The 13,747-nt window shown below is 48.3% G+C and overlaps 1 protein-coding gene across 1 annotated transcript in view; it reads left to right on the top strand.

Moving 5' to 3' along the window:
* LOC124741112 (ankyrin repeat and protein kinase domain-containing protein 1-like) overlaps positions 1-13,078 on the top strand; it is a 99,763-nt gene extending 86,685 nt beyond the window's left edge. The window contains exon 5 of the mRNA XM_047248647.1: positions 12,499-13,078. Coding sequence (XP_047104603.1) covers positions 12,499-13,078 — 580 coding nt within the window. The remainder of the gene's footprint in view (positions 1-12,498) is intronic.
* The last annotated feature ends 669 nt before the right edge of the window (positions 13,079-13,747 follow it).

Here is a 13,747-nt window from a genome sequence, read left to right on the forward strand (position 1 = left end):
CCGGGCCCACACGGCAAATGCCACTCGTGAAGTTCTCGAATCTTTTAAGTGGGAGTTGTTTCCTCATCCGCCGTGCAGTCCCATCCTGGCACCGAGCGACTTCCCCTTATTCCCAGCAATGAAGAAGTGGTTGGCTATGCAGCGTTTTGAAGACGACGCACAGCTTCAAGAAGAGGTAACCACGTGGTTGATGGCGCAGGCGGTCGAATTTTACGACGAAGGAATTTCCAAGCTCGTCCATCGCTACGATAAGCGCCTTAATTTAAATGGCAACTATGTAGAAAAGTAGTATTGAAGTGTGGCTTTCATCTGTATATAATAAAAAAATTGTTTGTGGAGCTGAGGCGAATGGGGAATTATTCAAGCAACACTGCATGCTGCAAAAGGGGAAATCGATTGAATTAAGCGACTTTGACAAAGGGCAGTTTGTGATTACCCAACGCCTGAAAAAGATTATTCCGGTAACATCGAAGGTGGTCAGCAGTTGACATGCTACTGTGGTCAGCATCTGTAGAAACTAGTTGAAGGATGGTGAAAACACGAGTAGGTGATACAGTGTTGGAGGTCTGCACCTTGTCGAAGAACGTGGAGGTTGGTGGCTTGCCCAGTCTCTAAAGAGGGTTAGGCTGCGGTCTGTGGCAAGTCTGACAACAGAGTATAGCTCTGTTGCAGGCAGAAGTTGTTTGCAGGCCATTGTTTAGCACACGTTACCGAACATGGGAGATCAGAGTTGGTCACCCTTGTGAGGTACCATGCTGACGCACTCCTATCATTAACTACACTCCTGGAAATGGAAAAAAAGAACACATTGACACCGGTGTGTCAGACCCACCATACTTGCTCCGGACACTGCGAGAGAGCTGTACAAGCAATGATCACACGCACGGCACAGCGGACACACCAGGAACCGCGGTGTTGGCCGTCGAATGGCGCTAGCTGCGCAGCATTTGTGCACCGCCGCCGTCAGTGTCAGCCAGTTTGCCGTGGCATACGGAGCTCCATCGCAGTCTTTAACACTGGTAGCATGCCGCGACAGCGTGGACGTGAACCGTATGTGCAGTTGATGGACTTTGAGCGAGGGCGTATAGTGGGCATGCGGAAGGCCGGGTGGACGTACCGCCGAATTGCTCAGCACGTGGGGCGTGAGGTCTCCACAGTACATCGATGTTGTCGCCAGTGGTCGGCGGAAGGTGCACGTGCCCGTCGACCTGGGACCGGACCGCAGCGACTCACGGATGCACGCCAAGACCGTAGGATCCTACGCAGTGCCGTAGGGGACCGCACCGCCACTTCCCAGCAAATTAGGGACACAGTTGCTCCTGGGGTATCGGCGAGGACCATTCGCAACCGTCTCCATGAAGCTGGGCTACGGTCCCGCACACCGTTAGGCCGTCTTCCGCTCACGCCCCAACATCGTGCAGCCCGCCTCCAGTGGTGTCGCGACAGGCGTGAATGGAGGGACGAATGGAGACGTGTCGTCTTCAGCGATGAGAGTCGCTTCTGCCTTGGTGCCAATGATGGTCGTATGCGTGTTTGGCGCCGTGCAGGTGAGCGCCACAATCAGGACTGCATACGACCGAGGCACACAGGGCCAACACCCGGCATCATGGTGTGGGGAGCGATCTCCTACACTGTCCGTACACCACTGGTGATCGTCGAGGGGACACTGAATAGTGCACGGTACATCCAAACCGTCATCGAACCCATCGTTCTACCATTCCTAGACCGGCAAGGGAACTTGCTGTTCCAACAGGACAATGCACGTCCGCATGTATCCCGTGCCACCCAACGTGCTCTAGAAGGTGTAAGTCAACTACCCTGGCCAGCAAGATCTCCGGATCTGTCCCCCATTGAGCATGTTTGGGACTGGATGAAGCGTCGTCTCACGCGGTCTGCACGTCCAGCACGAACGCTGGTCCAACTGAGGCGCCAGGTGGAAATGGCATGGCAAGCCGTTCCACAGTACTACATCCAGCATCTCTACGATCCATGGGAGAATAGCAGCCTGCATTGCTGCGAAAGGTGGATATACACTGTACTAGTGCCGACATTGTGCATGCTCTGTTGCCTGTGTCTATGTGCCTGTGGTTCTGTCAGTGTGATCATGTGATTTATCTGACCCCAGGAATGTGTCAATAAAGTTTCCCCTTCCTGGGACAATGATTTCACGGTGTTCTTATTTCAATTTCCAGGAGTGTATGATTGTAGTGCTGATCAGATCATTGACACTCGACCCGTGATCGATGGAAACCTGTCGCTGGTCAGATGAATCAGTTTTCTTGTCTCACCAGCCGATGGTCGTTTCCAGGTCTGCCATTATCCAGTTAAATGGCTGCTCGAAACATGCACTGTGCGACGGACACAGGATTGACAACTGCCGCTTTGTGTGGTGGTAGTAGTCTGTGGCACCGTGACGCCTGTGGACTAAGTGAACCTTATAGTGGACCAGCTGCACCTCTTCTTTCTTGACGTGCATCGCGTTGGCTCGATGGCTTCTTCCGGCAGGGTAACAGCCTGTGTGAGAAGGCAAGAATCGTTGTATAGTGTTGTGAAGAGCATCACAGCGAACTGCCACTGATGGCTACCAAATTCCCTTAATTAGATCAGATAAAACACATCTGCGATGTAATCAGACGACACCTCAAGGTGCACAAACCACCAGCCCGCAATTTACGTGAATCCGTGCATACATATAACTGCGCTTGTCGGACTCAAATCTACCTACTAACACAAAAAAGGGACAGAATGACAGGACATCCATTAAGACACCACGGGATGACTTCCATGGTACCAGAGCGAGCTGCAGATGGCAGGAACTGTAAACGAAGACAGAAACTGGAGTACATCCAGGAAATAATTGAGGCTGTAGGTTGCAAGTGCCACTATGTGATGAAGAGGTTGGCACAGGAGAGGAATTCTTAGTGGGCCGCATCACACCAATCAGAAGAATGATGACTCAAAAGAAAGGAAAAATAGAATATGATGCCATGGTAGAAGCATGTGACAGCTCCGACACGAGCGCGTTTTTAAAGAAGCATTGCACGATTGGTCAGAAAATGTGGACAAAGTCACCACATTTTGGCAAAACAATGGCATTGGAAAACCACATAAGGTTATTCAGCGCACCTCAACGGCACGTATCAACAACGAAGTAACGCAAAATGCAGTTTTTTTAGAGTTGCGTAAAAAAATACGATAATATACTTTTTGAAATAATAAACCGTCATTTCACTGCATATTAATGTATTTATCTTCCGTTGTATCTATATTTCGCCAACGGCGTCGCCGCAGTGGTAACACCTGTTCCCGTCAAATTATGGAAATTAGGCGCTGTCGGGCTGAGCTAGAACTTCGATGGGTGACCATCCGGTCTGCCGAGCGTTATTGGCAAGCAGGGTGCACTCAGCCCTTGTGAGGCGAACCGAAGAGCTATTTGATTGTAGCGGCTCTGGTCTCGTGAACTGACAAAACTAATGGGTGAGCTGAAAGCTGTCAAGATGCCCCTCCCTATCCGCTTCCAGTGACGTCTGTAGGTGAGGACGGCACGGCGACCGGTCGGTACCGTTGGGCTTTCATTGCCTGTTCGGACGAAGTTTAGTTTTACTATCTATATTTCACCTTTTATGTAGTTATCGAGTACAATTCTAAACATTCTTAGACACTTTAAAACGCTACATCTAGTACATGGAAACAGTCTGAGACCTTGTAGAAATGTACTCGAAAAGGGCATAAAAGACTAAATCTAGATAACAATAAAATAACGTGCAGTCAAAAGGCGGTTTATTCTTTCAAAGAATATTGCGTGATTGCTCCTCAGCACCATCGAAAGCTTCTTATAGCCAACTAACACAATATTTACGATCGAGGAGGGTACGTCTGGGAACATGAGACATCGGCTTTATACATTTCATGGTAGAACAAACGGGTAAAGCAGGCGCCAACAGAACAATGAATGGGCGAGGACGGAACACAATGCCAGATACAGGAAGCAGTTACACAACACTCCTCTAGGCGTCCTAGCAACCAATGAGTGAACAGATACAAGCAGAGCATGGGGAAGCTATTGTTACAGGCTAATTCCTACAGAAGGTAACAACAGCGGATTACAATTTTCGCCAAACAAGCAAAATGTGAGGCGTACAGATTATATACGGCAACAAAGCAGTAAGCATTGATGGAATACCTTTGAATAGATTTGAGCAGGTATTCGAGATAACTGAGAGAAAGTTTGTGCGTATAGATAATGAACGTTTAGCCAAAATTATATTTTCTCGAGATTTTATTGTGAGGCTGGCAGTGTTCATCATTAAGAACTAAAACAGAATGTAGTTCATAGTACTAATATTTGCTAATTATAAATTTAAACATGCTTGGTACATAGTAGAAAGGCAACTGAAAAAGAATGTCGCTGCATATCAACCCAATACAGTCGTAGTTAGGTGCATGTGAGATCTGCTAGCAGAGTATACAAGTATATTTATCATCCATCTTCGATCACAAAATCACAACTAGCCTCAATTATCGTGGCTTTTGATAATGTTTATAACTGAGTTAAGGAAATTGTTTCACTAGGGTTCAATGGTTCAAATGGTTCTGAGCACTATGGGACTTAACTGCTGATGTCACCATGTCACCTAGAACTTAGAACTACTTAAACCTAACTAACGTAAAGACATCACACACATCCATGCCCGAGGCAGGATTCGAACCTGCGACCGTAGCGGTCGGGCGGTACCAGACTATATCGCCTAGAGCCGCTCGGCCACACCGGCCGGCGTTTCACTAGGGCTTCGAGCAAAACGGGATTTAACGACTGAGCGACAAATATGACCTACAACATTATGATCTGTTACGGACTCAGTGTTAACGGGCAGCTTAATACACCTTTTATAAAATAAATGCCTGGCTCAACAAGTACGGCTACTGCCAGCAACAGTCCACGCAACTGGCTTGGAACCACGTCTCGTAACATTGAAATGACTCCAGATTTCCAATGTGAAGGCGAAATGACAGGTATATGTTGACGAAAGTAGTTTGCTGAGCAACAAGAAAAAGAATTCGCAAAACATCAATCAAATTTTAACAACTTATGTCCAAACGACAGGAGCGAATGTTAACTATAGAAAGAACTGCGCTTATGGAACTAGTCAAAATATGAACAGGTATCGTAACCGAGGACGGGCTGGGGGTTGCGTACTTTTAAAAACTGGGATATATGGATTGAGTTAAACGGACGCATAAACTTGAAGCGAACGCGGGCAGTGATAAAGGACTATGACACGGTAGTTTCCGATAGGCTCCGAACGACAGGCTTCATGGACTCATATACAATAAGCAAATACACTCCTGGAAATTGAAATAAGAACACCGTGAAATTATTGTCCCAGGAAGCGGAAACTTTATTGACACATTCCTGGGGTCAGATACATCACATGATCACACTGACAGAACCACAGGCACATAGACACAGGCAAGAGAGCATGCACAATGTCGGCACTAGTACAGTGTATATCCACCTTTCGCAGCAATGCAGGCTGCTATTCTCCCATGGAGTCGATCGTAGAGATGCTGGATGTAGTCCTGTGGAACGGCTTGCCATGCCATTTCCACCTGGCGCCTCTGTTGGACCAGCGTTCGTGCTGGACGTACGGACCGCGTGAGACGACGCTTCATCCAGTCCCAAACATGCTCAATGGGGGACAGATCCGGAGATCTTGCTGGCCAGGGTAGTTGACTTACACCTTCTAGAGCACGTTGGGTGGCACGGGATACATGCGGACGTGCATTTTCCTGTTGGAACAGCAAGTTCCCTTGCCGGTCTAGGAATGGTAGAACGATGGGGTCGATGACGGTTTGGATGTACCGTGCACTATTCAGTGTCCCCTCGACGATCACCAGTGGTGTACGGACAGTGTAGGAGATCGCTCCCCACACCATGATGCCGGGTGTTGGCCCTGTGTGCCTCGGTCGTATGCAGTCCTGATTGTGGCGCTCACCTGCACGGCGCCAAACACGCATACGATCATCATTGGCACCAAGGCAGAAGCGACTCCTATCGCTGAAGACGACACGTCTCCATTCGTCCCTCCATTCACGCCTGTCGCGACACCACTGGAGGCGGGCTGCACGATGTTGGGGCGTGAGCGGAAGACGGCCTAACGGTGTGCGGGATCGTAGCCCAGCTTCATGGAGACGGTTGCGAATGGTCCTCGCCGATACCCCAGGAGCAACTGTGTCCCTAATTTGCTGGGAAGTGGCGGTGCGGTCCCCTACGGCACTGCGTAGGATCCTACGGTCTTTGCGTGCATCCGTGCGTCGCTGCGGTCCGGTCCCAGGTCGACGGGCACGTGCACCTTCCGCCGACCACTGGCGACAACATCGATGTACTGTGGAGACCTCACGCCCCACGTGTTGAGCAATTCGGCGGTACGTCCACCCGGCCTCCCGCATGCCCACTATACGCCCTAGCTCAAAGTCCGTCAACTGCACATACGGTTCACGTCCACGCTGTCGCGGCATGCTACCAGTGTTAAAGACTACGATGGAGCTCCGTATGCCACGGCAAACTGGCTGACACTGACGGCGGCGGTGCACAAATGCTGCGCAGCTAGCGCCATTCGACGGCCAACACCGCGGTTCCTGGTGTGTCCGCTGTGCCGTGCGTGTGATCATTGCTTGTACAGCTCTCTCGCAGTGTCCGGAGCAAGTATGGTGGGTCTGACACACCGGTGTCAATGTGTTCTTTTTTTCATTTCCAGGAGTGTACATTATTTGACAGCAGTTCTTCCATCACCCACCACGTTTGCTAAAAGAAAGCTGGCACTGGTATGCCAGCTTATGTGTGGTTGCTACGTGTTCAAGACTGCCTTTAGTACCGTACGCCTACAGCGCACACAGATTTCTCTGGAATTTACGTCTGAGCTCAAGAAATGGTGTTATGTCACGTCAGACAGGGGAACGCTGCAAAACAACCACAATGCTGTATCCACGCGACGTTTCATTCTGCTGGAGGCCTCTAGCAAAGACACTCGATCAACATAGGCCAGCTAAGGCATGAGCTAGATAATATTTGATGGTATTATGTAGACAAGCTATAACATTTGCAAGGAATAATATACACTCCTGGAAATGGAAAAAAGAACACATTGACACCGGTGTGTCAGACCCACCATACTTGCTCCGGACACTGCGAGAGGGCTGTACAAGCAATGATCACACGCACGGCACAGCGGACACACCAGGAACCGCGGTGTTGGCCGTCGAATGGCGCTAGCTGCGCAGCATTTGTGCACCGCCGCCGTCAGTGTCAGCCAGTTTGCCGTGGCATACGGAGCTCCATCGCAGTCTTTAACACTGGTAGCATGCCGCGACAGCGTGGACGTGAACCGTATGTGCAGTTGACGGACTTTGAGCGAGGGCGTATAGTGGGCATGCGGGAGGCCGGGTGGACGTACCGCCGAATTGCTCAACACGTGGGGCGTGAGGTCTCCACAGTACATCGATGTTGTCGGCGGAAGGTGCACGTGCCCGTCGACCTGGGACCGGACCGCAGCGACGCACGGATGCACGCCAAGACCGTAGGATCCTACACAGTGCCGTAGGGGACCGCACCGCCGCCCGCATCTCGTGGTCGTGCGGTAGCGTTCTCGCTTCCCACGCCCGGGTTCCCGGGTTCGATTCCCGGCGGGGTCAGGGATTTTCTCTGCCTCGTGATGGCTGGGTGTTGTGTGCTGTCCTTAGGTTAGTTAGGTTTAAGTAGTTCTAAGTTCTAGGGGACTGATGACCATAGCTGTTTAGTCCCATAGTGCTCAGAGCCATTTGAACCATTTGAACCATTTGACCGCACCGCCACTTCCCAGCAAATTAGGGACACTGTTGCTCCTGGGGTATCGGCGAGGACCATTCGCAACCGTCTCCATGAAGCTGGGCTACGGTCCCGCACACCGTTAGGCCGTCTTCCGCTCACGCCCCAACATCGTGCAGCCCGCCTCCAGTGGTGTCGCGACAGGCGTGAATGGAGGGACGAATGGAGACGTGTCGTCTTCAGCGATGAGAGTCGCTTCTGCCTTGGTGCCAATGATGGTCGTATGCGTGTTTGGCGCCGTGCAGGTGAGCGCCACAATCAGGACTGCATACGACCGAGGCACACAGGGCCAACACCCGGCATCATGGTGTGGGGAGCGATCTCCTACACTGTCCGTACACCACTGGTGATCGTCGAGGGGACACTGAATAGTGCACGGTACATCCAAACCGTCATCGAACCCATCGTTCTACCATTCCTAGACCGGCAAGGGAACTTGCTGTTCCAACAGGACAATGCACGTCCGCATGTATCCCGTGCCACCCAACGTGCTCTAGAAGGCGTAAGTCAACTACCCTGGCCAGCAAGATCTCCGGATCTGTCCCCCATTGAGCATGTTTGGGACTGGATGAAGCGTCGTCTCACGCGGTCTGCACGTCCAGCGCGAACGCTGGTCCAACTGAGGCGCCAGGTGGAAATGGCATGGCAAGCCGTTCCACAGTACTACATCCAGCATCTCTACGATCGTCTCCATGGGAGAATAGCAGCCTGCATTGCTGCGAAAGGTGGATATACACTGTACTAGTGCCGACATTGTGCATGCTCTGTTGCCTGTGTCTATGTGCCTGTGGTTCTGTCAGTGTGATCATGTGATGTATCTGACCCCAGGAATGTGTCAATAAAGTTTCCGCTTCCTGGGACAATGAATTCACGGTGTTCTTATTTCAGTTTCCAGGAGTGTACCACGAAGCACCAAAGAAACTGGTATAGGCGTGTGTATTCAAATACAGAGATGTGTAAACAGGCAGAATATGGCGCTGTGGTAGGGAACGACTGTATAAGAGAACAAGTGTCTGGCACTAATTTTAGGTCAGCTACTACTACTACAATGACAGGTTATCAAGATTTAAGTGAGATTGAACATGGTATAATAGTCGGCGCATGAGTGACTTGACACTGCTGGGCCATCAAGTCTCAGTGTGCGAACCATTCAACGAAACACCATCCATATGGGCTTTCAGAGCCAAAGGCCCACTTGTGTACCCTTGATGACTGTACAATTCAAAGTTTTACACCTCGCCGGGGACCGTCAACACCGACGTTCGACTGTTGATGACTGGAAACATGTTGCCTGGTCGGACGAGTCTCGTTTCAAATTGTATCGAGTGGATGAACATGTTCGATGTGGAGGCAATCTCACTAATGCATGGACCGTGCGTGTCGGCAGGGGACTGTTCAAGCTTGTGGAGGCTCTGTAGTGTGGTGGGCGTGTGGATTTGGACTGATATGGTTCCCATGATAAGTCTAGATACGGTTCTGACAGGTGACAAGTACATAGGGATCCTTTCAGATCACCTGCATCCATACAAGTCCACTGTGCATTCCGACGGTCTTGGGCAATTCTAGCAGGACACTGCGACACACCACACGTCCAGAATTGCTGCACAGTGGCTCCAGGAACACTCTTCTGCTCTTAAACAACTCCGCTAGCCACCGAACTCGCCAGTCCCACACTATTATTGAGCATACGTGTGATGCCTTGCAACATGTTGCTCACAAGACATTTCAATCCCCTCTTACTCTTACGGATTTATGGACAGTACTGCAGGAATCATGGTGTCAGATCCATCCAGCCCTACTTCAGACATTAGTCGAGTCCATGCCATGCTGTGCAGTGGCAATTCAATGTGCTCGTGGGGATCCTAGACGATGTTAGGCAGGTATACCATTTTCTTTGGCTCTTCAGTGTAAATAAACCCAAGCTTACCATACAAATGAAATCGGACTGACATGACATGAAACGTGTCGTGGTTCCTATCAGACAGAAATTGTGCAGAGCTCTATTAAGCTGACATCGGCAGTGCCAGTAATGCCATGTATAGGGTGGAGCTAATAAGTGTGGCCTGGACGAGTGGATACTATTTGTAGCAGCGTTAACGAAGGGGGAAAAGACCTACAGTTACATCTAATAGGATGGAGCAACTTGCTATACAACAGGCCCAACCTTGCAGAACATTTACCAAATCTTCGTGTCTGACAGAGTTGCTAGCACAGGTCTGTTTGTTCACAGCCCTACCTGGCCACCCAGGTCACCTAATCTGTTGGTGTACGAATGCTTTGTATGGGGAGCCCTAAAGTGTAAGGCATATCACAACAACTCTCACAGTCTCCAAGAACTGCAGCAGATCATTTCGGATGAGACTGCAGCAATTCCAGCAGCCCAGCCTCCATCCGGCCTTAAGCAACATGGACCAGTGCCCAAAAATGCCAAGAGATGAATGGTGGTCACTTTCAACATTTGCAACAGTATAGTACTGTGTTTCCTTTCCACTACTGGAACTCTGTTCTTTGGGCCACTTTTACTTGTCTCACCGTGTGATAGACAGAAATCTGCAGAAGCAGGATGATGGAAAATGAAGCTGTTATCGACAGAGCAAATTACATGCACATTCAATTGAAGCACATTGTTCAGATGAGTAGTACCCACAGTAACATTAAGTCAATATTTTAAGGACTAGGAATGCTAAGTACAGTCATGTGTCAGGAGTAAAGAACTATTTTAATTACCTCTTAAAGTGCAATATTATACCAAAAAAAAATTGTGGGGTGACTGTTCCCATTAATAGAAAATCTCGATTATAGTCCAGGCCTGACAAAATTTTTAAACTATCACCTAATGTCCATTACTACACATTCTAGATTAATATTATTCGATCACTTTGCACTTATATCATTTCATTTAATGGAATCTTCATTGATTTAATCGGGACTGACTCGATAACTTGTTTGTAGCGCATTTATTTCATTTCAGCTATACTATTGCCTTTCTATTGTAGCAACTTTCAAAACTACTCACCACAGTTGAATTATTTTTAGACATCAGCTTCTTTTTGTCGCCAGCTATCATCAGATGAAAAATTATTATACAGTGAAGTGCCAAAGAAATTGGTGTACCTGTGCGTATCCTGATACAGAGATATGTCAACTGGCAGAACACGGCGCTGTGGTCAGCGACACCCATGTAAGTCTACTAGTGTCTGTCGCAGTTGTTAGGTCGGTTACTGCTGCTACAAAGGCAGGTTATCAAGATTTAAGTGACTTTGAACGTGGTGCTATAGTCGGCTCATGAGAGAAGGGACATAGCATCTCTGAAGTAGCGATGAAGTGGGGATTTTCACATATGAGCATTTCATGAGTAATCCAGTAAAACATCAGATCTCCAACAGCGCTGCGGCGGAAGAAAATCCTAGAAAAGCCGGACAAACAACGACTGAAGAGAACCATTCACCGTGACTGAAGGGCAACCCTTCCACAAATTACTACAGATTTCAGTGCTGGGTCATCAACAAGTGTCAGCGATGGAACCATTCAACGAAACATCAGAAATATGGGCTTTTGGAGCCCAAAGCTCTCTCTGATAGCCTTGATGATTGCATGACACAAAGCTTTATGCCTCGCCTGAACCTCTCAACACTGACATTGGACTGTTGATGACTGGAAACATGTTGCCTGGTTGTCTGGTTAGTGGCTAACGCTACAGATCTTTATTTATGGAAATATACAGTACAATCAGATACAAATTTTACGTATTCACATACACCTTTACCCTTAACCCAAATAAATAGAGACTCATTTTGACTAATTTTTCTTTTGCTACGAGTATACAGTACAAGAGGAGATGTTGAGTAATAAGCTGATTTACCAAAATCTTTACTACCAATTTCAAACATGTGATAGGTACGATAGGCAATAACATCTCTATCATTAAAACTTTCAAGACCAGGTACACTAGGAACTCCGCTACCACCTCTTACTATGGCTACAGTGAACCATACATTTCCATGTGAGAATGTGTCGTTTATATCCAAACTAAGCAAGTTGGTGGAGGCTCTGTAATACTGTGGAGTGTGTGCCGTTAGAGTGATATGGGACCCCTGATTTGTCTAGATACGACTCTGATGGGTGACACGTATGTAAGCATCCTGTCTGATCATCTGAATCCATTCATGTCCATTGTGCATTCCGATGGACTTGGGCAATTCCAGGGGGACAATGCACACCGCATTATGGTCCAGGAACACCGTTGCTTAACAACATCTGCCTGCTACCTAACTGCCCAGACATGAACATATCAGGGATGCCTTACAAAGTACTGTTCAGAAGAGACCTCCGCGACCTTGTAGTCTTATGGATTTATGAACAGTCCTGGAGGGTTCTTGGCATCAATTCCCTCCAGTACTACTTCAGACATTAGTCGAGTTGATGCCACGTCATGCTGGTGGGAGACCAACACGATATCAGACCAGTTCCTTTGGCTCCTCAGTGAATTAGTGAAGAATGGAGAGTATTGTAGAGTTGTAAACTTTTTGCAGGACAGATGGGGTTTTACAGCTGGTCACAATTTTACTTCTATGATAGTATACCTCATGAGTTGAGTTTGTGATATAATGTAAGAATTTCTGTTTGTTGTACAGGAAACTATCTGCAGAGGAGAAGGGGAAGAGGCTGATTGAGGTGGCTGACCAGGGAACAGTGGACGAGCTGGAGACGCTACTCGCCGCTGGTGCGGACGTGGGGTCTCGGGACGTGAACACATGGACTCCCATGCACTTTGCGGCATTAAGAGGAAACGTAGAGATAGTGAAATGCCTGCTCAGGAATGGGGCGTTGGTGGACATCAGGGATATCACACAGCAGACGCCTCTGCATGTTGCTGCAAGCAGTGGCAACGCCGCTGTAGCGCAGTTGCTGGTGGCGTTCTCTGCGGACCCCCACGCCAGGAGGAGTGACGGGAGCACACCGCTGCACATGGCTGCGTGGAGTGGCCGTGCGGCTGTGGTGCGGGTGCTTGTGGCCGCTCCTGCTGACGTCAACGCCAGAGATAACAAAGGTCTGACGCCGCTGCACAGAGTGGCATGGAATGGCAACGCAGAGGTGGTGAGAGCGCTGCTGGGTGCAGGAGCCGACAGGCGAGCCAAGGACGACACAGGGAGAACCCCGCTGGACATCGCCAGGGAGAACAACAGACAGCAGATAATAGACTTGCTAACATGAGGTGACTTTGTAGGCCCTCAAGAAGCTGTCAGCCCAACAAACAAGTCTGGGGAAAGAAGAAAAGAGCGACTTTAATTTCTTTTTAAAATTAAGAGGATAAAAAAAGGCAAACCTGCAGTCATTCTTTGTATACATATTTACACAGTACATATAACTAAAAACATTCCTTCATGAAATCCTAAAAAGAATCAAAAAATACATTGTCATTAATAAACTTCAGTCTTTTACATTATTTGATTATAACAAAGTACAATGTATGTGGTAGAAGCATCGTTCATGCTGTTTGAACTGCTGTAAATTTCACAATACCTAGATTATTGCCATATAAGTTTGTGTTCACATGTAAGACCATTTGCACATAGTGTACTAAAGTTTCGTCAGTGGTTAAATTCTGACATTACAAATAATATGCACACAACACTAGGTCTAACCTCAGACGGAATTTCCTCATGTATCTGCTGTACAGATGGTTCACTACTGAAATGTGGTACTTACTGGAATCAAGGAAAACGTGGAAGGAAGGACCCACCAATATAACTTTCTTTTTACACTACCTGTTTAGTTAACAATATATAACCTTTGTTTTACAGATAATCGAAGCATTTAACCATAAAGTCCCTTAAACAAAATGAACTAACTTGGGAAATTCTTTTGACCTTAAACCCTAAC

Source organism: Schistocerca piceifrons, unplaced genomic scaffold (assembly GCF_021461385.2).
Source record: "Schistocerca piceifrons isolate TAMUIC-IGC-003096 unplaced genomic scaffold, iqSchPice1.1 HiC_scaffold_1870, whole genome shotgun sequence".
NCBI classification, from domain to species: domain Eukaryota; kingdom Metazoa; phylum Arthropoda; class Insecta; order Orthoptera; family Acrididae; genus Schistocerca; species Schistocerca piceifrons.